This window comes from Tauraco erythrolophus, chromosome 17 (genome assembly GCF_009769465.1).
Source record: "Tauraco erythrolophus isolate bTauEry1 chromosome 17, bTauEry1.pri, whole genome shotgun sequence".
Classification (NCBI taxonomy): Eukaryota; Metazoa; Chordata; class Aves; order Musophagiformes; family Musophagidae; genus Tauraco; species Tauraco erythrolophus.
Window position 1 is genome coordinate 16,109,332 of NC_141481.1, and position 27,049 is coordinate 16,136,380.

At 54.5% G+C, this 27,049-nt stretch overlaps 2 protein-coding genes across 2 annotated transcripts; one reads left to right on the forward strand and one right to left on the reverse strand.

Moving 5' to 3' along the window:
• Positions 1–5,850: 5,850 nt before the first annotated feature.
• Positions 5,851–8,436, forward strand: LOC147527589 (uncharacterized). The gene is made up of 3 exons (XM_086622562.1): positions 5,851–6,259; positions 6,397–6,575; positions 8,059–8,436. The coding sequence occupies exons 1-3, from the start codon at positions 5,851–5,853 to the stop codon at positions 8,434–8,436; spliced, it is 966 nt and encodes a 321-aa protein (XP_086478688.1).
• Positions 8,437–9,858: 1,422 nt separating this feature from the next.
• On the reverse strand, positions 9,859–26,917 carry LOC104375985 (uncharacterized). The gene is made up of 13 exons (XM_086622509.1): positions 26,047–26,917; positions 21,314–21,530; positions 19,700–19,857; positions 18,970–19,071; positions 17,966–18,163; positions 17,031–17,590; positions 15,690–15,963; positions 14,838–15,048; positions 13,550–13,692; positions 12,592–12,705; positions 11,545–11,748; positions 10,905–10,998; positions 9,859–9,922 (listed from the first exon to the last, which is right to left on the reverse strand). Exons 1-13 carry the CDS (start codon positions 26,915–26,917, stop codon positions 9,859–9,861), a joined length of 3,210 nt encoding a protein of 1,069 aa, XP_086478635.1.
• Between the last annotated feature and the right edge of the window lie 132 nt (positions 26,918–27,049).

The following is a 27,049-nucleotide window of genomic DNA, read 5'->3' on the forward strand; positions in this document are numbered from 1 at the left end:
GCTGAACTACCTCAACTCTCTCAGCCTGTCTCCATAGCAGAGGTGCTCCAGCCCTCGCATGATCTTCGTGGCCTCCTCTGGACCAGCTCCAACAGCTCCATGTCCTTCTGCTGTTGGGGACCCCAGTGCTGAATGCAGCACTGCAGTGGGGGGTCTCCCGAGAGCAGAGCAGAGGGGCAGAATCACTTCCCTTGTCCTGCTGGCACCACTTCTTTTGATGCAGCCCAGGACACGGTTGGCTTTCTGGGCTGCCAGTGCACATTTCCAGCTCCTGTTGAGCTTCTCATCACCCAACACTCCCAAGTCCTTCTCCTCAGGGCTGCTCTCCATCCATTCTCTGCCCAGCCTGTACTTGTGCTTGGGATTGCCCCAACCCATGTGCAGGACCTTGCACTTGGCCTTGTTGAACTTCGTGAGGTTCTCACAGGCCCACCTCTCCAGCCTGTCCAGGTCCCTCTGGATGGCATCCCTTCCCTCCAGCGTGTCCACAACACCACGCAGTTGGTGTAGTCAGCAAACGTGCTGAGGGTGCCCTCGATCCCACTGTCCATGTCACCAACAAAGATATTAAATAGCACTGGTCCCAGTACTGACCCCTGAGGAGCACCACTCGTCACTGGTCTCCACTTGGACATCGAGCCGTTGACCACAACTCTTTGAGAGAGACCATCCAGCCAATTCCTTATCCACTGAGTGGTCCATCTGTCAAATTCGTGTCACTCCAATTTAGAGACAAGGATGTCATGCGAGACAGTATCAAATGCTTTGGACAAGTCCAGGTAGATGATGTCAGTTGTCCACCAATGCTGTAACCTCACAATAGACGGCCACCAAATTAGTCAGGCAGGATTTGCCCTTAGTGAAGCCATGTTGGCTGTCACCAATCACCTCTTTATTTTCCATGTGCCTTAGCATAGTCGCCAGGAGGATCTGCTCCATGATCTTGCCGGGCACAGAGGTGAGACTGACTGGCCTGTAGCTCCCTGGGTCTTCCTTTTTTCCGTTTTTAAAGATGGGGGCTATGTTTTCCCTTTTCCAGTCAGTGGGACCTTCACTAGACTGCCACAACTTCTCAAGTGTGATGGATATTGGTTTAGCAACTTCATCTGCCAGTTCCCTCAGGACCTGCGGATGCACCTCATCAGGTCCCACAGATTTGTGCACCTTCAGGTTCCTTAGATGGTCTCAAATCTGATCTTCTCCCATGTCTATGTCTCTCCAAGGCTGTTCCATCCCTGAGGGCCAGGCTGGCTGCAGGCATGCTGTCGTGCAACAATTAGATAACTTAAACAGACCACGTCAAATAACATGACTGCGACGTGGTCCTACTGTCTGTTGAAGGCTCCGCGGGAATCTGACTCTTCCCTGCTTCACTCCAGCAGGAATTTCAGATGAAGCACCTCCCTGGGGTACAAACTGCCTGCACCCAGGAGCAGGGCAGCAGCTGTGAGACAGAAGGGAGAAGTAAATCTCAGCAAACAGGAGTCAACTCTGTGGTGGCACAACTAATGTTTAACTCCTGGGGAACGCGGTGTTCCGACGCCGGCCAGCACGGCTGCAGAGCGGCTCGGGGGGAAGCAGGCGGCGATGCAGCCGGTGGGTGTACGTGTGTGCAGCGAGAGGGGGGTCTGCCCCGACGGACTCATAGGGTGGGCACTGGGGAGCTCCTCTTCCTCGGGTTGGCCTCCCGCAGCGGGGGGTTCCGCTGGTGCAGAAGCCAGCAGTGAAGGCCAGTGGTTAGTTAACTCCACCTGGGTTGTAGGAAACTCGGATTCAGCCTCTTCCTCCTTCTCAGGCCTTAAATCCACTCTGCCCTGACAGGAACTCGGTGTGCATGAGTGCTGCCTGCTTTCTCCTTCTCCCTGAGGCTATTCCATTTTGTATGTGATATTTTCTGGGCCAGCGAGCAGGAGAGCTGAGGAAATAATCCCGGTGATGAGAAGGTTGCTCCAGGCTGTGGTCTGTGCTTCTGTGGATATTACTGCGTGCCGAGTTACGGAATAGCAGTATTTCCAGCAGCAATGCCTGGTTACAGGAGCTTTCCCAGCTACAACTATGTATTTAAAGACTTTAGGCATTGCAAGGGGTCAGCAGCGGCTGAAGAAGGGGTGGCTGATCCAAATTTGGACAGACGCCTAAAGCGGCAGGCTGGAGCGGAGCTCCTTGTGCAGGCTGGCTGTGGGACAGAACACGCAGCCGCTCGCACAAACGGGGGTGTCCAGCTGGCTGGGGAAGGTCTTGCAAGCCGACCCACTGAAGGGCAGGACTGGGAGCCCGTGGTGTGGGGTGACAGCCCTCTCTGGCCGCAGCCATAAGCCGAGTGTCCCAGGCACCAGGGCTGCACCCCGTGAGTGCACGTCCCGCTGCAGAACACGGCGGGTGGAGGGCGGGAGGACGCCTGCGGGCTCGGGAGGAGTGGCACCGATGCTGCCGTAGGTCACAGGGGAGTGATGCCATGTCTGGTGGCTGTGGCTGGGGCACGGTGCGACAGCCAGGGGGGTGGAAGCAACCTGGACTGCAGAACGGAGGACGTCTGGTGCCCATGCACATGGCTCACGGTGCCTGAGCTCTGTGGGCAAACCGCCGAGCCCAGCAGACGTCGTGGTGCTGCTCTGTTTTAGAAATAGCAAAGGCTGAGTCAGCCCGCATGAAATTGTTCCAGGGACTTTCTGGAGGAGATGGAGCCTTTCTGTTTTCTTGATGTCCACAGAAAGAAAAGGGGTAAAGGCAGAGAGTAAGCTCACGTGATTGCAGTGCTGTGCGTTTGCTTCACTGATGTGCCCCTTTCCTTGTGCCCCTGCAAAGTCTCCACTGGCATTCACTTCTGAGTGGTGTAAGAAACCTTCTGAGGAACCACATCACCTCCCCAGCCTGACCCTGAGAAGCTGAAGGGAACTCTACCCTTGACGTGAAATCAGAGGTCTAGGAAAATCCCTGAATCTTTTGCTCTCTTTGAATTGATTTATTTTTTCCTTGTGCAAGAATTATTGGAGAGTAACAAACATCTTGTAGGCCAGGTGAGTGTAAAGGTCTCATCTCCATGAATGTGTAACTTGAGCAGCTGTGTTGCACGAGCTGCATGCATGGCGCAGGCAGCAGCTCCATCGGGAAAATCCCCTCTGGAGAGGGGGAAAGAGGAGAAGGTGATGGGCTCAGCTGTGGAAGGGGGGAGCACGTTTAGTGCAGGAAAACTTGGATACATAAAGGTAGAGCTGGAGATGGAGCCAGCGCCGAGCTGTGAGGGGCTGGCTCGTGGTCTTGGAGGGAATTGCTGGAATACTGTATTGTCCAGAGGGGCGACCTGTTGCTTTCACTGGCAGCCCTTTCTCCTACCCGACGGGGCAGAGAGTAGCTGCTGTGTGCTTGGCGTGCCTCGGCGTCCCTGCCCTTCATCCTGCACTGCCTCCTGCTTGCCAGCTGCCTCCTGCTGCCCCACAGCCCACTTTTCAGCCTCTTCTCTGGGATGGGTTTCCAGATCTTGCTCCATCTCTGGTCAGTAAACACGTATTTTTAAAAAGCTTTGCTGCAGAGACAAGTACTCGAAGCAGAAGGAGCTGGACGGAGCTAGCCTTGAGCCCGGGGCACTGATGGTGTCTCCATGGAGCTGCTGCTCGCAGCCGTGTGCTGCAGGCACGGAGCCACGCGCTGCGGCAGGGAGCCATCCTGGCCAGGCTCCTCATCCCGCTGCCCTGCGTTGGGAACGCCGAGCTGACGTGGGCTTAGCGGGGCAGGGGTGGTCTGTGCCTCCCACGAGCTGTCCCCAAGCCCAGGAGGGCAGGGCGGCGGGAGCTCTGCGGAGGGCTGGGGAAGGTCCGGAGGGGATGAGCAGGTGAAGAAGGAAAGAGCTGGGACCTGGGATGGTACAAAGTGAGCCACATCTCCAGTGGAGAGGGAGCTAGGCGAGATGCTACATGGAGTCAGTGCATCTCTGAGGCTCTCTCATCATCCCTCCTCCGGTGCGGAGGCTGGATGAAGGCTGTGGGCGTGGGGCTCTGGTTTTCCTGGCATTTACAGAAACCTTGTGTTTCTGTCACCAGCCGTTCAGATAGTCACACTGCTTTGCTTTTGCTCTGGTGTCCTCTGGCCATGTCTTGACACACTCTGGGAGGAGGGCAGAGCTTCTTGCCAGGGCCTGAGCTCCCTGTACCTGCAGCCACGGGAAGCCCAAGGTGGTGGTTTCCGTGTAGCATCTCCCCTGGCTTGGAGGAAGCTGGATGTTTCTGACCTTTTCCTCTTGCGCTGCGATCACTGTGTCTGCAGCCAGGGACATCTGTTTTCCCACATCCACTATCCCCCTGCTCTTATCTGCAAGGTCCCTGATGCACATAGCAGGGCGTGGGGAGGCCGTCAGGTGTAAACGGAGCTGGATCAAAGTACAACCTACATCCCTGGACTTAATGTCTCTCTCTTTTGCTGTGGAGGAAGTAAACCGCGGAGGGGCACAACTGTGTCGAGTTAAGTGGTTCCGTTTCTCCCTGTAGCTTTCTGTGGCTGATGTACAACAGTCTCTGTGCTTCCTTGGCCTACAAAACACGTTGTTGTCCTTTTTAAGATCCCCATGTGCCATGGGGTTTGGAAAAGGTTCCTATATCACATCTGCTTGGCAGCGACTACTTGAGGTACCCTCTATTATACACTGCCAAGCTGAGAAGTGTTTTGTTGTCTGGGAATTCTTGGTGGCTATTGATTTTGGTGAGGTAGAACCCAAAAGTATGTCCTTTACACAGCAGTTGCAGCACCGAGCGTCCAAGAAACACCTGCAGATGAAGGAAGCTGATAGGAAGTGGAAAAAAACCTCCACCATAGTTGTACACACACACACACACGTGTACGTATACCCATACATAGATGTATCTCCATGTAGGTGTAAGTACATATACACACATATACTCAACTCCAAGCACTGTCCATCCTGACCTGGCCCCACCGTGGTGCCTGCAGCAAGGGAAGGGGCTGGTCCCACCGTGTTGCTTTGCTCTGAGGTGCGACCCAGAGGACATGTGCGTGCAGGGGCTGTCCCGGCGGCGTGGTCCCTGCTACACCACCCACGCATGCAGAGTGAGTGTGACCATGTCCTGAGCCACCATCTCTGACCGACATCACTCACCAAGGCTTTGCATGTGGGGAGAAAGGGGAAGCACAGGAGGTACCGTCATTACATTTCTAGTTCTTGCCTTCTTCACAACTGGTATATAAATGATTGCTTTTGGTTCTCCCAAAGGTATGGGACAGCACCATCTCCAAACCCAACGGGCTCTGCGGCACCAACAGTTTCCACGCAGCAGCTGTTCACGTGGGCATCCCTGGCTCTGCTCGCCATAACCTTCCAGGCCACCACAGGGACCGCGAGGTTCTGCTGAGGACCTGCCAGCCTTGCGTGATGAACCTCGCTGCGAGCTCCCGGGGATACTGAGCTGCTGCTCGGGATACTGACTGCTCCTCACTCCTCACCGTACTGCTGCTGGTGGTGAATCGATGTCTGGTTTGGGACACTGGGCAGAGCCGAGCCTCTTACTGTCCTCTGTGCCCCTGGCAGACAGGGGGCTGGGGGTGGGCTCCCAGCTCGGAGGGGGCTCTGCGTGAGCAAGGGACGGGGTTTGGGCTGTCCCTAGTCACTCTGGTGGGAAGAGCTGCCTCCTTCCCCCTCTCTGGCTGGCAACCAGGTCGCTGCTGGGAGCTGGGGATGGTGCCACGTGGAGCCATGGCTGGGGACGGCAGCCAGGCAGGAGAGCGCTAGCGGCGCCCGAGCACTGCCAGGGGCTGAGTGGTGCCTGGGGGGCTGCCAGCATCCCTGCAGTGGCAGTGCTCCGGGGATGTAGGTGCTGGGCACAGGGAGGGGTGCCAGGAGCCATGGGCCGGCTGGACGACCACGCCAAGAGGAGGATCGTGGAGCTGCGCAGGGCTGGGCTGAGCTTCCGCAAGATCAAGAAGGTGCTGGAGCTGGATGACATCCGGGTGACGCCACAGGCTGTGTACCTCTTCCTCAAGCGGAAGAGTGTGGAGCCGGGCTTGGCAGCAGCTGGCTGGGATGGAGACCAGCCCTGGCCCCCGCTGCAGGGGCTGGAGGCTGAGCTGCCCAAGCCGCCGGGTGCCCGGCCCCCCGCAATGCCCGGCAGGAGCCCTGCGGGCAGCCAGGACCCCTGCCCTGCTGGCAGCCGAGACTCCAAGGAGGGCATCCAGATGGTTAGCATAGCCTCGCTCTGCAGGGACAGTGGGCAGCTGGGGGAGGCCCTGCCGGCGGGACTGCCCCCCGGGAACGGTAAGGCTTGGCTCCCCACGGGGGGTCGCCACCATGGGCACCCCTGGCAGCGCTGGGCTGGGGAAAGGGCTCCCTGTCCCCCGCCAGGAGCCCCCAAGGGCCTCATGATGAGGCATTGCTCTCATTGTCTCGTGCAGGTGATGACAGCTTCACAGGTGCCCCCCCTGCTCCGGGGCACTGCCCCCCTCCAGAGGGGCCGGCCACCCCCCCACAGCCCCTGCTTGGCCGAGGGCGGCTGGTCACACCCCCCACCAGGAACCCAGCCCTGATGGTGAAGAAGAAGATCGTGGACAGGGCTATCCTCCAGCAGAAAAAGGTAGGATGCCAGGTGGCACGGCGGGATGGGAGAGCTTGTCTGCTCCGGGTGGGAGCCGGTGCAGCGCTGCCCCCCCCCCGACAGCCCTGCGCAGCGCCCGCTGCATCTCACTCCTGCAGGTGGGGCGGGCCGTTGGGAACGAACGGCTCCTGAAATGCCCCCCAACCTCTGCTAGCCGCCCTCTCGAGTGATGCTCGGCCCTGGCACTTGGGGAGCTCATCTGGGAAGCCCCTCTGTCTGCCGGGGCCATGGGCTGTGCCGCCCACCCGCCTGCAGCCAGCACTTGCTGCTGTCCTTGGTGATACCAGTTTCTGCCCGTGGTGGCCTCCAACCTGCAGCTCACAGACCCCCTCTCTAAGGCTTGGTTTCAGTACCAGCTCAGGAGGTCCCCCAAGCCACCACGAGGACACCAGCAGCTGAGTGACTTGGTGCCGCACCGGGGGATAAAGGGCTGCGGTGGGCCAGGACAGGGTGGCACAGCCAGAACGGCCGCCCTCTGGGACACATCCAGCTGCCATAATCCCTGATGTGCATGTTCCCGCCCTGCTGTGCCACGAGACCCCCAGGCCATGGCCATGCACATGTAGCCCCAGCAGGTCCATGTCACTGTGGCCATCCCATCCACCATGGCGAGCACGCAACCAGCTGCCCAGCTCCACGGCCCAGCCCAGCTCTGCTGGCAGCTGCGGTGAGCCATGGGGCAAATGCAAGTGACCAGCAGTCCCAGGCCCAGCCGGGTGGGCTGCCAGCAGGGCAGCGTGGCTGTGTGGCTGCCCCAACACCCAAGGTTTACCCCTTCAGAGCAGCCTCCGACGGCCGGAGACTTCACTGACGGATGATGCTGTTGCCCGACGGAGGATGGTAGGATGCTGGCACCTGCCTGTCTTGCCATGGGATCCTGGGCACAGAACACAGCCGTGAGCCAGGCTGAGCCTTCACCCATGGCCCTGTCTCTGCTCAGACACAGCAAACGTTTCCTCCAGCCAACTCAGGTGTTTGCCAAGAGCCCTTGCCAGCTGCTTGAGAGGACACAGGCTGTTCAACACCCTTTCCAGGAGAAAGGCTCCCCTGGGGTTCAAAACCAGCCCGTGATCTCTCTAGGGGAGCAGAACAGTCCTTTTCCTCGGGTGTAATACATTAAATGGAAGGGCTGGAAAGAAAAACCTGGGATACTCTGTTTCTGTCCCTGCAGAGAGCAAACACAGGTCTGGCATCAGCGGGGGCAGCCTGGCTGTACTCTAGCAGCACCCACCACCGCGGGGCTGTGCACGTACTGAGAGCATGCAGGGCAGTGGCACAGGGGCTGGGTGGGGATGAAGAGCAGCTCAGAGCACAGTGAGGTCTAGAGGTCCACAGCAAGGTGGTGGCTTTCTCTCATGCCTGGTAGCTAAGTGCAGAATAAATCTTTCTCTTGCTAATCGCCGTTAAAGGAGCAGCTGATAATGTTTCACCTTCCCTTCTCTCCTGACTTCCACTACTTCAGGTCAAAGACGCCAGCACTCAGACTGCCCTGCTGAACCCCGCCATTCCCGGAACCCAAAACCTTGCCTGGGGCGGACCAGCGTTTCCCCCCGCTCCCAGCTCCCATGCCATTGCCGAAAAGCTGGATGCTGTACAGACGGAGATCCAGAAGCTGAGCCAGGCCCTGCACGCGGTGCTGGAGAGGCAGTGCCGCCTGGAGCGCCAGCAGGAGCACCAGCAGCGGCTGCAGCAGGAGGTGCTGGTGACGCTGCAGCAGCTCAGCTCCACTGTGAGCCACGGCGCCGTGCCAGCGAACCAGCCCTGCGTGCCCTTCAGCAGCGTGGCCGAGCCCTCGCCCACTGTGCCAAACTTCAGCCAGTTCAAGATGGAGCTGATCTGACCTCCGGTGGTGCCAGCATGCTCCACCAGTGCTGCACTGGTGGCAGGATGGAGCCATGATGAAGAACCACCTCTCAGCAGCTGTGGCAGCTGCCTAAGGGTTATGTGGGGCACCCAGTGGAGAGGGTCGCTGGTGCCTCATGTTTTCAGCCCTGTTGACTGGAAGGAGCTGCCTGGCACAACAGAAGGGGCAATGGGAAGCTGAGGTCTTGCTTTGCCCGTGCTGCTCATCCCGGCAGGCACTGGAGCTGACTGGTGGCCCGTGGACTTCAGCAGCACGGGCACGCTGCCTGCAAGTAGAAGGCACAACTAAGAGAGACACGGCAGGGAGGTGGGTCTCAAAGAAAAGATGAGGCTTCCTCTCTCGAGGGGCAGGTACAGAAATGCTTCATGCCCTCCCTCTGCGGAGCCTTGTTGAGAAAAAAATCTATATATGCCATGGCTCAGAAACAGCGTGGGATCTCTTTCTTCATTTTACCTACCCCTCGCTCCACCAGGAGCCGGCTGGATCTGTCCTGGGCGCTGCCACCATGCGCGGAGCTGTGCGGGGTGCTCAAAGCCATGAGGTGAGACCACCGCTCCGCACACGAAGGATGCTGCCGGAGGCCTGGCATCAGCAGCTGCACCGTGAGGGATGTATCACACTCACGTAGGAACCAATCTTTTACTGAGCAGACGCCACCTAGGTCACCCTCCCCAGCCCAGATTCTCAGCAGATCCAGAGTCTGGCACTGCTCCTGCCCACGGTCCGGCCACGACATGGGCAGGTCCATAGGAGTGAGAGTTGTGCTTGGGCATGAGCTGAGTATTCATCTCTCCTTCAACGCTTTTTTCTGGGCACAACGTCCTTCTGGTGGTGGTCCCCAGCAGCACGGGCTCTCCCAGTGCAGGCTGCTGGTGATGCAGAGCTGCTCAAGCAGAGAGGGGCACCACGCTGAGAAGCCCTCACCCGCCAGGACAAGGAGGGCTCAAGGGAGGTGGAGGTACTTTCACTGCATCAGTGGAGTCCAGAGGGACTAGAAACTGGACTTGCCTGCCAAGGGGAAAGTTCTGCTGAGGGGTGGCCTTGGTTCATCACCCAGCAGTGAATTGTGAGAGGGGGCAGAAGATGCCCTTCCAGCCTGACCAGCAGGCTACTTTCTTTCTGGTCGCCATACTCAGCACAAACTTTGCCTGGAAGAAGTAGTCCCCAGCCTGTTTCTTCGAACTCCTTTACTCTGAGGTCAAAATTTAGAAGTGTAAAAATAATTCAGCATTTGTATACACACACACACACACACACATATGTGTATATATACACCTGGGCATTTTGCAGGTCCTTGCAGCAATCCCAGTGGTCAGGAGCTGGACAACCAGTCTGCCCCCCACGAAGCCCCATGCCTGGCCTGAGCGCTCTCAGACCCTGCAGCTGCTCCCGGGAGCATTAGGAATCCGCCGCAATCTCCCCGCGGTCAGTCATTTCGATGGTGGTGTAATTTGGGGGATGTCTGAAAAGCAACGGGCAAAAACAAAAAAAGGAAGATCAGTCGCTCTGCTCTTTTGCACAGGGCGGCTCATCTGCGTCGCCGCTTTGCACCTCGGATGAAGAGGCTGGACGAGCCGCCCTCAGCAGGCAGAGCTGACTGAGGTCTGTGCTACCAGACCTTTTTGGGGAAAACCAGGAGCAGAACACCTGCCATCACCTGGCACATGTACCTCAATTTAAAACCACCCTGGTTTCTGAAAGGGATTCCCTAAATCTGACTTATGGCAGTTTTTAAATTCCTTTAAAAAAATACGTACTGAGTTTTCTATTCCCTAAACATATTTTAAGAACTTTCCTCATTTCTAACTCTTGAACATCAGCCCCCTGTCCAACGATGAAAGACCATCAGTAAAAATTAATGGAAACAAATCGCCTGGGCTGGTTGAACATCCCACCCACTGCAACACTGATTTCAGACACACAGCCCGACTGCTAAGCTGCTGTTTGCCTGCGGACAACCTTAGGGAACGCCAAGGAATTTAAAGTGGTGTCACGTCATAACGTGGAAGCGGTTTCCCATCAAGGCAATCCTAAACTGCCCATTGCTTCCACCCTGCCCTAAGGAAGAGCTCTGCCCCGTGGCCAAAGCATCATCTCTCTCTGCCCCTTGTGTACCACGAGCCTTCAGCTCTCTGCTCTTCCACCACAGCACGTTCTAACTAAGATTGGTGGCCTTTACCCGGTGTCCGCTGACACGCCTAGCATTATCCATGGTTTTGTTGGTGGTAATTGCAACCTTCTGCAGAACCTGCAGCCTGCTGCATCAAAAGCAAAGGGGCTTTGCTGCAAAAATTAGGAGCAACGTGTTGGAGTGTTTGGATGCAGCATCTGAATGTAGGTGTTCACCCGTGCAAAGGAGCAGGTCCCCCCGCCGTGGTTAGAGGGAAGCACCAAGGAAGGAGAGGGTGGGCGATATAAGGCAGGTGTGAAGGTGGTTTCCTCACCTTTTGATGAAGTAAAATGCCAGGCTGACCAACAAGAACATGAGCAGGAGAGATCCCACGACAAACAGGGCTATTTCCCAGCCCTGAAAGGAGGCTGAGGGTGCAAAGGCAGAGATGGAATGTTGTAGCCATGACCCTTCCCAGCACAGGGTGCCACCAGAAGGTCATAGAATCACAGTCACAGAATGGATTGGGTTGGGCTGGGTTGGGTTGGAAGGGATGTTTAAAGATCATCTGGTCCAACTCCCTGCCATTGGCAGGGACATCTTTGACCAGATCAGGTTGCTTAAAGCCCCATCGGACCTGACCTTGAACACTTCCAGCGATGGGGCACCCACAGCTTCTCTGGGCAACAATGGATTGTGTTGTCCCAGCCTCCTGATCTGGAGAGCCACCTTCCCACCCCCTGGCTGCACCCCCGCAGCGTGCCGGCTCTGGTCAGCTCCAGCTGCTGCTCTGAGCAATTGGGCTTCATGCCTTCTGGGCTGTGTGTCCAACAGCTCCAAAAGCAAGGGGCTCCCCGGTGGAGCCCGGTCTCACGAGAAGAATTAGACACCCAAACTTCCAGTGGTATTGGCGTGACGGGGCCGACTACCCCATCACACCGGAGGAGCTGTGCTCAGCTTTGCCTCCTACTCACCACCGCTGCGTGACACAGACGGTGCATTTTTTGGGGCGACGCAGTCGGGACTGGTTTCCAGCACTCCGCCATCCACGGAGAAGGGGTGGGGGCTGGCCAGGAGGCCCTGGCGCCAGGTCTTGATGGACTGCTGCTGCTCCAGCTCCCGAGCCCACACCTGGCCCCAGACCTTCACCAAGGAGCCCACACATGTCAGGTTCAGCTCTGCAGAGAAACAACAGTGGGTCTCGGGTGGTCGGAAAACCTCCGGCTGTTTGGGAAAACATTGCTCCCATGACCTCGTGCCCTGCTCCAGTAACACCCTCCTGCTCCCATGCTCTTCACCCTCTTCTCCCCACCTCTCTGAGATCATGCCGCCACGCTGTATCACAGGCAAGTTGAGCACATGCTCAACCTTTCTTTTGGTGACCAAAGGGACTCGGAGTTGTCCACCCAACCCAGCAGAATACTTCATACTACACTTCATAACTTCACGATCTCTACCCATTGGCAGAGAGTTGTCTGCAATTGTTCAAAGGGTCAAAAAGATGTTTGGGCAAGGGAGACAAAGCATGGCTGCAAAGCCTTCCTTTCCTTACAAAACCAGCCAAAAATAGGAAACATTTCTTCCCATCCCTCAAAAGCTGTAGGTCCCTAAGACTTCCAGAAGTGAGTTTTTGGTCCAGGTACTTCAAAAAAGTATAGGACATTGAAGGAGTCGGATAGAGAAAGAGTTGAGAACCAGCGTCCTCTAGAGCGCAAACGGCTTTTTGCTTTGCAGGTTTAGGATATCCAGTTTGTCCAGCAGACGTCTCAAGGCATCATCAGAGACTCGCATTCCTCACGGTCCCTCTAGCTCACCCTTCCTCTAGTTAAGCAGCCCGCCCCAGACCCTCTCCTGCTCTCCTTGCTGAAATCCCACGTACCCACCACTGCTCCTCCAATTCCCCTCACTTGCGTGCAAGGCTGCAAGTTTGGCTTGAGAAGGGACCATCCTGATGATGAGCGGCTGTGGATGGGTGAGGATGGAGGGCACTGCAAACTGGGTGAGCAGCGTGGGGCACCAACCTTGCAGGTAGAGCTCAGAGACGCCACAGGAGCACTTCTCCTCTAGGGAGCTCACCAAGACCCTGCCCAAGCTTTCCAGCATTCTCCTGCGGTGCAGGGTCCACATGGAACAGTCTAGAGGAAAAGGAGACATGGTTTTCTGAGTGCAGCTCAGGGCTGTTAATAAGCTCCCACCTGTGTGCCCCTTCCAAAACTCTTAGTGTCACACCTGAGCTCAGGAGCAAAGCTCCTCCAGAGCCTGCATCCCACCCTCCTCTGCATCCCCTCCTCCTCTGCCCCTCTCCTAGAGGGTGAGTCTTCACTTCTGGCCTTCTACCACCACGTACGCCAGCTTCACTCCTTTGCCAGCCTCCCAGGGGAGTGGGGAAGAGGCATGTCCCACCACATGGGCCAGTATAGAGTGATCTCTTGTGCTGGGAGAGGGAGGAGAGGTCCACCTCCGTTTCATTTTACCCAGGTCTTGACTGCCCCAAGCTGATCCAAGCATGGCCTCTGCAGGGGCTGGAGATCCCACTGTACTTTTGCTTGCTGGCTCCAGAATCAGGACTGAGCCACACCGCTTTGTTCCTGCGGACAGGCTGAGACAGGAGGGTTTGCTGGTGGTTTCCCTGACCGTGCCCGTGCCATCACAAGAGACCCCGGGGGGGGGATCTCCTGCCATTGCTGCCAACCTAATGCTGCAGAAAGAAACCCCAAGAGCTGGGCACAGCCCCGTCTGAGCAGAGACGTCTCAAACGAAGTACGTGGCCACCTTCATACAAGCACGTGCTGCCCTTTTGGGTCGGTGGCATCACATCAACACACAGGTGTCTGCACCAGCGCTCCCCCAGCATGTCTGCTTCCAGGACTGGGTGGCAGCAGGGTCTCTGCCAGTATCCCCCTCCCATGCCATGGGAAGATGGGGTCAGCCTCCCGTCCCTCCTGCCCTGCCCCAGCGTGGGCAGCCAGCTCCACTCACCGTGTGTCAGGAGGCAGAGGTGGAGATCCACCGCGAAGGTGTCCTGGGGACAGCTGTTCTGCAGACCAGGGGTAGGGTCCGAGAGGGCAAACTGCAGCCCTGTGCTGGCATTGCTGTGGGCACAACGGCTCAAGGACACGGGCCTGTCCCCGGAAGAGGAGTCAAGAGCTCACCAACACAGCACACACCTTTCTTCCCACCTCCATCCACAGACCACCCCCGGGCCCCAGTTCCTGACGCTGCTGGGGATCATGGAGAGTTTGCTGGAGATGGAGCCAAAATCAGCTTTCACAGAGATGAGCCCAGCCAATCCCACCAGTTGGAAAACACCTGGGCTTGGCCAGAGCAAAACTATTTGTTCCGACTGGCTTCTGTAGGAGTAAGATTGCTGCCTCATTACAGCCAGCCTCTCAAAATTAAGTCCTTGTCCTCCAGGATAAGGAATTTTCCGAGCTACACAATATCTACCCCTGCATTTCTCTAACCTATTGCTTCTCTCCCCGCACCAGGGCTTAGAAACTTGGTCCCAGTGTGAGGAACCAGCTTTTCTGGGTGCAGCCGTTCAGGGCTGGACTGAGAGAGGCTGCCTGGAGTCAGCCCGTGTGAGCTCCCCACCAATCCGCTGCCCTGGCCTTGCGAATAACCACCCTGGAGAGGTTTCAGCACCGTGTCTCAGCCAGCCAGAAGCTGGAGATGACAGTTTCCCAGGAAAACCACGTGTGTGGGGCTGTGCTCTGCGCACCCATGCTCGTAGGGAAGGCTACCTCCTGTCACACCAGATGGGACGGGGGAGCAGAGGACTTGAGCAGGACAGATTTAGTTACCAGAGGTGATCATGGGGACAGGAGGAACCCCGCTAGTGTTCCCACCAAGAGAAAGGCTCAGGCCTGTTTGTCGTTGAGTCCACCTGGGAGCGAAAGGGATGCCGGGTTTTGTTTTGTTCTGCTGCTCACAGGGATATCCTTTTCTGTTTGGTTTGTTGATCGTTTTTTTTTTTTCCTAAAGAAAAAACTTGGCAAAGCAGCATATACAGCTGCTGTCTGTAAGGGCTGCGCCCCTTCATGTGATGCCGTACGTATCCCTTGGGAGAAGCAAGTGGAGCGAGCAGTGAGGAACAGAGTTCAATTGCCTACACCAAGGGCAGGGAGATGTTTTCCATTGCAAAGCACTACCCACCTCTCCGTTTTTCATCCCAGAGGCAGGACAAGGCAGCAAGCTCTGCCACGTGCCAGCTGGAGGCTCTGGGTGTGGGGAACCCAAAGACATTCTCCCAGAGAAGCGACCTCACCTGTCGTCCTCGCAGGGCACAGCATAAGGTGGTCCGAGGAAGTCCAAGTGTCCTCCAGCTGTGCTGGGCTCACATGTGTAAACCAAGGCATCCACCAAGTTCTCTGATGTTGCCTCTGTGTCACCAGGAACCAAGCTGGTGCTGTACACAGCAATAGCGCTGGAGCCTTCACTAACAGCAGAGATGTCCTTGAAAGTCAGGTTTGTGCCATCTGGAAGTGCCAGGGGAATAAGTAGGGTGAACATCCAGACAGCGTTAGGCTGAGCCTTGAGCCTGACAGGGCAAGCTGATAATGAGGAGAACTCCAAGAACAGAAACAGGGGACAAAAGAATGGCGGTTACTGAGGCCAAGTAAAGCTATAAAGAAGCAAATGCTTGCCGTGAACACAAGTTTCCCAAAAGATCAAGGTTCCTCTGAGCTACAGAGTCCTCTTCACGCAGTCCAGCCAGAATTTAAGGCGAACAAAAAATAAATCAAGATAAATGAGTGCACAGAGGAACCACCACCCCAGGACGAGGAGGAGGCAGCAGCACTGCAGGGCTCAGCAAGCATCAGTGAACCACCTGGCAGCCCTGATGGACCCTGCTTCTCCTGAAAGCCCCCTTGTTTAGGTACTGGCAGGAGGAGCTTTCAGTCCTCCTGGTCCCTCTGCCCTGCACAGGGAGCTCAGCAGAGGCACCTTCTCAGCTGGAGTGTGACGGAACAGCCCAGGCAGAACAAAGAGAGAAAAAGGGGGAATAAAGGACAGGAACGGCAAGGAAGAGTCGTTCCCCACACCATGCACCCTTCTCCATCCCATTCCTCAAAGCCACTCAACCATGTGCCCACCAGGTCTGTGACATCAGCCTCACCATTCCCGTGCCCTCCGTCCAGTGCAAACACAAACAGCCCCGTGGTTCCGACAGTGCCCCTCAGTGGGACGCTGGCATGCACCTTGCCCTCCTTCCCCGAGAAGAAGACCAGGCTGAGCCCTCCCAGGCTGGTGCCGGGCTTCCCCTCCAGCTCGATGAAGCCACAGGGGGTAACACCACTGGCCAGGCACAGCTCACTGATGCGGACGGCAGGAGGGACCAGCGCTGAGGACCTGCTGCAGAGGTTCTCCCGCAGCGGTGTCACCGTGGTCACCTGCAGGGAGACAGAGAAGCTGCTGCCACCACTGCTGCTCCCATCTCTTCAGGTGGTGTGACAGCTGCTCACGGCGGTACCTCTCGTTTGTGCCTCCCACAGCTCCCTGGTGAGGCCCAAAGAGGATGCAGTGGTTCTGCCTCATGCGAGCTGCTCCTCACTCCCACCATCTTTTGAAGGGTTGTCCTGACTGCGAGGCCCCATCACCACACATCTCCATCACTGCCTTCGCTCCCACCCTCAGGACTGGGAACAATTCTCTTTCCCTACTGTTGGGAGCACTTCTACACTTGCGTCTCCAGTCCACGGCATCGCTTCCTTGAGGTCCTCCTCCACCACAAACACACCTCCCTCCTGCCAGCAGACCTCTTCAGCTTCTAGAGCAGTTTTATTGCCCCAGTTTTGGACCAGAGCACACTTCTGTGCTGGCCCAATCCCAGCAGGTATCACCAGTGCAGCAGCCAAGCCCTCCCTTACCCAGCTTGTGCAGGACCTGCATACATACTCTGTCATGTTCCTTCAGGGGGACCATCTGAAACCAGACATTTTGCAACAAAAAGGAACAGTTCAAATGAATTAACGCAGATCGACCACACCAGCAGTCGAGGAATGTCCTTCACACATTGGCCCTGCAGCAAGGTGGGCTTCATGGCCATGATGTGCTGTACCACACATCCCAAAGGCAGCACCAAACAAGCTGGGGTGAAGAGGTGGCTCCACATCTGGCTCGGGGTATCTCGAGAGTCCAGGATGCTGCCTAAAAGCAGACTCCCTGGTTTTGGGGTTGGTGGCATGTGAGCCATGTTCTCCTGGTTCTGAGCCACGCTGCACAGGGCAGGGAGCTGTTACCTGGCCAACAACGGCAGGCGAAGGGGGCAGGGAGGTGAGGGCTGGTGAGAGCATCAGCAGATGGCAGGAGGCAGATGTGGCTCACCAGAACGCCCCGCTCTCCCAGATAAAGGGTGTATTGAAACACGACCGCTGCCCTCCCAGTGACTCTGGATGGAGAACAGACTTCTACCCTCCCAGTGACTATGGACAGAGAAAGGACATCTCCATCCACCCACCTGGAAGCTGCTCTGGAGTTTTGCACTCAGGCTGTGGCAGCGGCTCAGAGACTCATCCTCGGTGCTGTGAGAATCATTTTCGTACAGGATCCCCTGCCCTGGTACCAGCACTGTGACCAGCTGGTCTGCCTTCTCCGGCATTCGGGACGTGTACACCACAGCGTCCACCAGCCCTTCTGCCGTCACGGCCATGTTCACCGTGTAGAGGATGGTGTTGCTGTAGTAGAGAGCCACAGCGTCCGCCCCGTTCTGGATGGTGTTGGGGGGCAGCCTGATCATCGGTGCTGGGCGCACGGCGCTGCTCCCCACCAAGAAGTAACCCAGCTCATCTGTGTGGTGGCCCGACAGGTCCAACACCCGGTAGGCCCGGCTATTTTTACCGTTGTAGAGGACCAGCCAATATCCCTGGAGGTCAAAGCGTGTCCGTCCTGTGTAGAAGAGTTCAATGTATTCTGCATCCTCTCCTGCCCCTGGGTTGTCTGGGTTCACCTCGTTGATGAGCAGCTTGGCCCCTTGCGCAGAAGGCTCTTGAGTCCCTTTGGGTATCTCTGATGGGACACCTTGGAAAGCAAAAATGTCATGAATGCATGAGCCCCAGGGAAATAACACAACGTTGCACGCTCTTTTGCTGGGGCGAGACGAAATTCAGCAGAGCACTGAGGGTGCTGGCTCAGATTTTTATCATCTGCTTGCTCGAGACTCCTTGGAAGAGCCCTGGCAATACTCTGGCTCATACTGGCTCTAACAACAGGGCTTGCTGCTGTTCCAGACAATGAGCAACATGGGCTCGAGTAACTATGATGGAATTGGAGGGGATCTTTGCTGGAGTTGGGGAAATGGGGAGAGGGACATCTCCCTCCTCTGGAAGAGCTAGATCCACATGTCCATCCTCAAATGCATCATATTCCCCAACCTGCAAGAATGATGACCGGTACCTGGAGGCAGGTCTGGCACATTAATATCCTTGAAGCAGGAGCTTTCTGCTGTGATGTTGCTTCCATCAAAACTCACAAGTCTGGGTGTCTCTAGGAAGGCCTTGAAGGCTAGCAGCAGGCTGCTCAGCTGGTCCTCTGACTTAGCAGTTAGCAGAGCGGTGAACACAAGCCCCAGGTCCTGGCAGGCTGCCTTTGGCTCTGCAGAGGCAAGCAGAGAACTGCCTCAGTTTCCCCACACCACCAAAGACCCACTTTCTCCTGGAAGAGACATGGAGTTCACCAGCTCATCTCTACCATCGCTGCCCTCCTGCTCAGACTGACTCAGGGCAGTGCACACCATCCACATGATGCCATGCGCTCTGCCTGTGCCAGGGGGCATCCTGGGACCAAGCCACATGGCACACCGAGATACTGTCTTCATCCTTCTGATGCCTTGTAGTCCCAACAGCGGACAGAACGGTCTCTTTGGGGGGTGTCCAAACATAAGCTAAACATAACGCCGCTGCCAACGCAGGCTGCAGAGCCATGGCACTGCTCTTGGTGGGTCTGCATGTCCTCGTCACGCTCGCGCATCAACCTAGTGGGGATCTCAGAAACGCAACGCAGAGCAGTAAGTGCACTTGCATTTCTGCTGCAACTTGGCTTGGTGCCTACGGATCATCAGGTCAGGCAGGCAACAAACTCCTAGTCGAGATGTCAGCCCTGTTGCCACATGTGTCTGACTGCAAATGCTCAAGGCCAAAATAGATGGTGGTCTTGCAGATGGGCACTGGTGCGCGTTGGTGGAGCTGCAGATGGGAGGGCTCTGCGGAGCATGGAAGAGCAGCACCTAGGCACATGCTCTGCCTCGCACTCAGCAGTTCTGTCATCAGCACCGAGTTCAAATCAGCTGCGATCTCAGCCAGGAGGACACAACGCAACAGGGAACACGGGGCTGAAAATCAAAAGTGAACAGGCACTAACCACTGGTGGTCCCTGGACTGCCCTGCTCCTGCCCAGCTCACCTTTGAAGTAGGCAGCAGAGACTCCACAGCTGCAGGATTCATCAAGGGCCTGGACCAGAGTCATCAGAATCTCTTCTGGCTTCAGGAGCCACTCCTGGCAATCTAGGGGCAAAAAAAAAAAGTCACCTGTTACCCAGCCAGTGCAACCTCGGTCACAGGATCCAGCTCATTCTCGGATGGGTGCAGCTCAGCTCCTGATATCACTCAGAGGGCCTGAAATAGCTTATCTCTGCCCTGAGCAGCTGGATGTAGAACCCTCTAGCTGAAAGAGGGGAGATTTCAATGAGATCTAAGGAAGAAATTCTTCCCTCTGAGGGTGGTGAGGCACTGGCACAGGTTGCCCAGAGAAGTTGTGGCTGCCCCATCCCTGGAAGTGTTCAAGGCCAGGTTGGATGAGGCTTTGGGCAACCTGGTGTAGTGGAAGGTGTCCCTGTCCATGGCAGGGGGGTTGGAACTGGATGATCTTTGAGGTCCCTCCCAACCCAAACCATTCTATGATTCTACGATTCTATGTGGGAATGAAGACTGGAGAAGCTCAGGTGGGCATGGGCTGCTATGAAGAAAAATTATTACGGAAAATTTTCAGATGTCCTAGTTGTGTTTCCTTCGGTGTTACGTTCACACAACCCAGCACGACTCCAGGTGGTCTTCCTGGACAGCTCTGGCTTTGTGCACATGCTCTTGTCCTTAGGAGGTCCTGCCGACAGGAGCAGAAATAACTAACACCCACCTGCGACATGAAGGCAGACGGAGAGAGTCTGGCTGAAGCGTTTGCTGGGACAATCATTCACCCTGCCAGGGGTGGGCCTGCTGAGGACAAAGGACAAGGAGTCCCGGGCCACAGAGCAGCAGTTGCACTGGCTCATGGACACACCTGCCAGCTGGTGCCTGCAAGAGACAGACATGTAAATGAAAGAAAATATGACCTGCCAGCCAGAGACCTGAGTGCTCTTCACCCACTGGTCACATCAGAGGATGAAACCATGCAGTTTCTTACAGTCTTCTCCCTTCACAAGGTTTGGAGAGATATCTCATGCTCATCGGTGCCTCCTTGTCTCAAAAGAAAGCCCAAGAGCTCACTAAATCTTGAGGCAGAAGAGCATGGGCTTCAGCCAGCTCTTTCTCTCCTAGCACTGGCTGCTTTTTTGACTGGTCTGAAGACAGGTAAGATAATACAGACACACTTGTGCTCAGCCTGGGACCACTGGGAAGAACGGTGGGGTGCAGCTAGAGAAACTGGAAAGGCAGCACCTGAGGATGAAACGCTTGAGCAAGAGCCCTCAACTCAAAGGCAAAGAGGATGAAGCCCCACTGTGAGGAGCTGCCCAGAGCAGAGCTGCTGAGAGCTCCTCAGGGAAGGAGACCACCTCCTCGTGGGACAAGTGCAGAGTTTGTTTCACCAGTGGGAGGAAGACGAGCAACGGAAGGAACAGGAATGTGCTGTGAATAAGTGGTGACCCTGTCACGAGAGTAAACTACACCCTTTGCCGATGCAGTTGATGCCACTGTAGTCTCAAATGGTCTTTTCACAGGCCCATCCAGAAAGGGTGAATCTCCTCCAGCTACAGAGCCAGGACGTTGTCAGTTAGTTGACAGCTACAGACAGAGGTCAAGTCTGATGCTTTGCCATCAAAGGCACCAACCAGAGCTTGCCCAGGGTTTTTTTGGCTTACTGCCTGGTTCTACACAGCCCACCCCATCTTCATGTGCACGGCACCTCGCTGCCTCTGCTCTTCCACCCGCTCTGTTGTCCATTTTCTCCCGTTAGCAGAGCATGCCTAAGATGTGAAGGAAACAGTTCTCACAGAAGTCGGAGGTTACGAACATTTCCCTTAACCCACAAAAAAAACTGAAAAGAAAGTGGCTCAGCCCAGAACGAACAGTAACCTGCTCCCAGTCCTTGGTCTGGATGATGCAGGGCAGGGATTTCCTCCCGGGTCAGGTGAGCAATACTGAAGTCCCTCCCTTGCCCTCATTTTGACCTGAAATTCCATCCTGAATCTAAGAAAAACCTTTTCTTGTTGAAAGCAGTACTGGAAAATTTATAATATCAACCATTAGATTTTTATAAATAATAAATTATTAAAATTATAGAATTTTATAATCATTTGGTCAGAAAATCCCTCTGCAACTGTACAGCTGCTCCAGGACAGCTGTGGAGAGGGGACACCTACGAACTCGGACCAGGCGGTGGAAAAAGGCCGGGACTCAATACCACCATGAGGAGACCCTGGTCTGGAGGTGGCACTTGCCTTCCAGTCTTGACCAGGGTTTGGGACAGCAGGCAAGGACGACTCTGCTGCCAAACTGTCCTCCCAGCCCTGCCCAGCGACAAGCCTCTCACCATTTCTCCTTGTAGGCAGGTCTGCCAGGGGTCAGGGTCTCCAGCAGCTCAGGGTCCGGTTCCTCGTTGGTCGTGTACACGAAGGCATCCAACAGGCTGGTCACTGGCACCGCCTTCCCGGGGACAAAACTGCTGCTGTTGCCTCTGTAGAGGGCAATGGCACTGGGGCCACCTCTGAGGACAGGACGGGTGATGTTCTCTGGGAAGGGCAGATCCACTGCACACCAGCAAGGAAAGGAACGACAACGGCACGTAAGCAACGCGTGAGCAACACCTGCTATGTAGGAAACCAGCACCTCTTCGGTCCTGGAGAGCAGGACACAGGAACTCAGAGAGTGGCTGGGGTTGGCTGCTTATTGCAAATTCGGCATCTGCTGCCCCATCTTTCTGCTCACTAACGTTTCTCATGATCGCCCAGTCGGAATTTCCCCATTCGTGGCCAGATGTGCAGCGTGGAGGAGGCTGGAGGGGGAAATCTGAGCAGAGCTCGTCCTGCTATTTTGCTTCTGCCAACAGAGAAGCTGGTTTATACGTAAGCAGGGGAACTGGAAAGCAAGTGCTGATGTGACTTTGTCTACAGTAAAGTCAATTTTTAATTCTAAAAGAGATCTGCAAAATCCACTAACGTTTCAGGTGGCAGCTACTTCAATAATACACAAAAATATTTAAGAATTTACATTTTATTCTATCGTTTAACAGTCCATGTTTTTTACAAACACAAACACTCTACACATACCCACACACGTGCTCAGCAGCAGCCCCACATGCCAGTGTGCAGAATTAAGGTTGAGGTTTAGTGGAGCTTCTCGATTTCATGAGCTTCTCAATTTCTTTCCTCATACTTACTGCTCCCTTCACAAGCTGTTTCCCCAGCACCCAGGAGGAACTGCTGAGGCTATTAAAAACCAGCAAACTGGTGCCATTTCAATACTTTCCCCTGCGTAAATGGCTCCAGGGAACAGTCCTTAAAGGAGGAATCACAGCAGAGGCACAGACTAAGGAGAAGTGGTTCCTCCTTGAGAAGTGCCCCCAGGGCACCTGCACACTAAGGGGCAGTTCTGTGCCTTAGTCCTGATGCACCCCTTGCCAGGGGACTGTTTTATCCCTGCCTGACTAATCTGGTGGCCTTCTGCAGTGGAGCAACTGCATTGGAGGATAATGGAAGAGAAACTGATCTATCTTGACTTCTGTAAGGCCTTTGACACGGTCCCACACAACATCCTTGTCTCTAAATTGAAGAGATAGAGGTTTGAGGGATGGACTACTCAATGGATAAGGAATTGGCTAGATGGCCACATCCAAAGAGTTGCAGATCTATGCCCAAATGGAGATCAGTAACAAGTGGTGTCTCTCAGGGGTCCGTATTGGGACCCATATGGTTGAATATCTTCATTAACGACACAGGCAGTGAGGGCACCCTCAACAAGTTTGCAGATGACACCAGCCTGAGTGATGCATTTGATACAGTTGAGGGAAGAGATACCATCCAGAGGGACTTTGGCAGGCTAGAGGAGCAGGCCCATGTGAACCTCATGAAGTTCAACAAGGTCAAGTGCAAGGTCCTACACCTGGGATGAATGGGTAGAGAGCAGCCCTGCAGAGAAGGACTGGTGTATGAAAAATTGGACATGACCCAGCAAGGTGCACTTGCAGCCCAGAAAGCCAACTGTATCCTGGGCTGCATCCAAAAAAGTGTGGCCAGCAGGTTGAGGGAGGGGATTCTGCCCCTCTGCTCTGCTCACATGAGACGACCCCCCCACAGTGCTGTATCCAGCTCTGGGGGTTCCAGCACAAGAAAGACATGGAGCTGTTGGAGCGGGTTCAGCAGAGGCCATTAAAATGATCCAAGGGCTGGAAGAACCTCTCCCATTAAGAAAGGCTGGAGTTGTTCTGCGTGTAGAAGACTCTGGGGAGACCTTCTTGCAGCCTTCCAATACTTACAAGGGACTTATAAGAAAGATGGGGACAGACTTTTTACCAGAGCCTGTGCTGATAGGATGAGGAGTAATGATTTTAAACTGACAGAGGGTAGATCTAGACAAGAAGAATAAGGAAGGAAAGTTTTGCGGTGAGGGTGGTGAGATGCTGGAACAGGTTGCCCACAGAAGTTGTGGATGCTCCATTCCTGGACGTGTTCAAGCTTAGGTTGGATGGAGCTTTGAGCAATCTAATCTCGTGAAAGATGTCCCTGCCCATGGCAAGGGGGATGGAACCAGATGATCTTTAAAGGTCCCTTCAACTCAAACCATCCGATGATTCAACTGAAAGTTTTCACACTGGCATCTGTCAAGGGAGGACTTCTGCTCTGGTGCTCCCATAGCTTTAAGTTCTCTGCAGTGATAGGCAGACAAGCCGAGTAAAGACAGGACTAAGAACCAGAGCCATTTTAAGAGCTTCTGTCCCAAATTCGAAGTGGTCAGGTTAAATCAAGTAGTCAACTTCTCACAGAGCGCTCACCATGAAGTCACTATGAAAGTATCCTTTTAAGATGATTAAAATGTAATCACACAGAGTCATTTGGTGTTTTTTGGGGAAAACCTTCCACAAAAATGCGTGTGCAGTATGCTTGAGACATCTTAACAAAGCCTCATTGGAAAAAAGTGCCAAAGCATATCTCCAATGACCTCCTTGACTTCGGTGAGCCTTGAGGAACAGTTAAACATGATCCTTAGGAATTTCCTGCTTAGTCTGCAAGCTGCTTGTGCTTTGGCATCACTTGCTTTGATCTGGCTTAGCTTACTGGCCACTAGCAGCCCCAGCTCACCCAGAGGCAAGAGCAGAGCACCTTTCCTGGTAAGAAAATCCGAGCTCCTTACCTGGACAATCTACTTGTGGTGAGAGAGTATTTGGAGCAGTTTGAATTGTAAAAAGGAGCTCAACTGCTTTAAAAAAAAAAAAAAAAGAGTTTTAGTTGCAAAAGTATTTTTATTTTCATGGGAACCAGCTTTGTAAGGGATGAGTGTACTCCTCCACTCAGAAATCACGAGTCAGTGAATTATGCAAGACATCTGCAGAGTCAGTGTCTCCAGCTGCCAAAATCTTTTGAGGTGCCCAAAATAACAAGATATTTCTTCCTCCTCTGGTGGCCTGGAAGAAATTTTGAACGTTGGGAGGAAGTCCAGATTGCAGCGTCACACAGCCGATACACGTGTGACCTACATTGGCAGATGGCACAACGGAAGAAAAGTCCTTGTGCTTTTTCCAGAAGAGAGTAGGTATCTGCAGTGAACGACCACCACGTTACACATAGAGAAGGGAGACACTTCAAGGAGCTGTGGTGCAGTCAGGGTCCCATGGCAGGCTGACCACAGGGCTGGGAGCTGAACCGTGTCCTCCCAAGCAGCAAAGGCACATGTGGGCTTCTGACCTCCAGGAGGTCCCTCACCGGGAGCTCTGAAGGTCTAATACCACTGTGAGACACACCACCTCCACTTGCTTGTCTTGAAACCATCTCCTTCTACCTTCTGTGATGCCCTTTAGTTCTTGAACCAGGAGAAAGAGTAAGCAATCGATCCCTGTTGTCCTGGTGTTTGCTGGGACAGACTTGGTTCTTCTTTTCAGCAGCCAGAAGAGCTCTCTGGTTTGGATTTAGTCTGGGATTGACTACGAGACGAACGCTGACAGCGCACTGATGTTTGTAGCTGGCACTGAGACATCAAGGACTTTCCAGCTTCCCGTGCTCTTGCCAGTGTGCAGGAGCACAGCAGGATAAGGGGGAGCAGAGCCGGGACAGAGGGGCCACAACTCTCCTTACGATTTGTACGTAGATTTAGGATTGAGGCCAAACTGGCCAATGGAGTATTCCATATGATGCAACGTCATGCCCAGTATATAGAGGAGGGTTGACTGGAAAGAAGGGCCTTTGCTCCTCCGGGAGCTCTCACTCTCGGACTCCTGGAGTGCTCTCTCACTCTCGCTCCCTTTCCGGGCTTTACGCTCGTCCGGGATTGCGTTGTCGGGGCTTCTGTGTTTCCGAACCGTTTGCCAGGATGGGACAGGCGTTGGTCCCCAGGTGGTGAGCAATTACCCTGTGCATCACTTGTTTGTAGATGTTGTTGCAAATATATATTCATATATTATTATTACCATTATTACTTTTATATTATCGCTATTATTAAATTGTTCTTCTCTCAACTTGCGAGTCTCCTTCCCTTTTCCCCTTCAATTCTCTTCCCCATTCTCTGAGGGTGGGGGAGGGTGAGCGAGCGGCTGCGTGGCCTTTAGCTGCCGGCCGGGCTGAACCACGACACCTGTCCACTTTCTCCAGGATACTCCCATGTCTGAAACCTCTGTCAGGGCCCTCCTAAGCTTTCCCTTTTCTGGGTGTACTCAGTTACTTCTTCTGTGGAAGCATTTCCAGAGCACTGTCCATCCTGGCTGACCTTCTCTGAACGTCTCCACTGCCAATATATACTTTTTGAGATTAAGGTATCGTACCGCGCAAGACACAACTGAAGATACAAGCAAACCACGAACTTACAGACTGCCATAAAAGATGGCCTCCATTATTTCCTCTTCTCTAATAATTTCTAATATTTAATTTGCTTTATATAATTCCTTTTCCAATAATTTCTAACATTTGATGTGCTTTTTTATCTGCCACTGAGTTGAGTCACATTTTCACTGATCTCTCAGAATGCCCAACAACAATAACAACCAAGAGCGTCCTCCAGCCCCAAACTTGGCTGATTGTTCCCCCAGCTCTGAGGTAGTCATCAAAATGCGGTTCTTACCTGGAGTTTTGCTTTGTGCTGGACCAATCAGAAGTAGCCCATCCAGTGAGGTTTTGCCATAAACATCCATGGTGAAATAAATGTCTTTGGTCCGACCATCGATCAGCACCAGAACAACGTCCCTCAGCATGGTTGAGTGAGGACCCTGAAGCTCTATGAACTCAAACTCTTCAGAAGAAGAGGCAGCAAGGACCTCACTGATCAGGACAGCAGATGCGTTCAGCTGAGAAGTTAGGATGCAGTGGTTCTCTGTGCCTGGGGTGGGCATGGCCACTTGGAAGATCCACTGAGAATCTACACCATGGCACCTTTCTATTGACTCATCCATGGTCCTGAAGGTGGAGTCCTCCAGGAAAGCATCTCTGCCAGGGGTCAGTACCCTGACCAGCGTATCTGCTCTGTCTGTCTTCTTAGTCTTATGGACCAAGGCATCTACTAGTCCATAACTTGTGACGCTCATGCCCTCTTTGTAGTTCCCTTTTCCATAGTAGAGAGCAATGGCGTCAGGGCCATTCTGGATGGTGTTCTTAGGAATTACTATAGCAGGGTTCACAGAAGAGGAGCCAATGAGAAAGAGCCCCTGGCTGTTAGTAACTTGGCCATGGAGGTTCAAAACTTTGTAGGCTCGGTTTCCATTGCCATTGTAGAAGACCAGATAGTAGTCATCCAAGCAGGCTGTTTGACCGCTGGTGTGATAGAGCTCCACAAACTCAGAAGTGTCCTCTCCTGGGCTGTCAGCATTGACTTCATTAATCAAGAGGGTATGCTCTGGTTTCTGGTCCCTGGGGTTTTTGATGAGATTCTGAGCCGCAACCTTGAAAAACCAGACGTTCACAAGTACCATCAATCCAACCAGCCAGACATCAGCCATGATGAAAGCTGGGATTTTTGTTTCAGTTCAAATTTAGAGGAGAGGTGCTTGTCCTTTTCGCAGCCACAAACAGAGCACAGAAGGAAGCTGCTGTTGAAGACTAAAATGCTAGGCCTCCAACCTGGCTGCTGA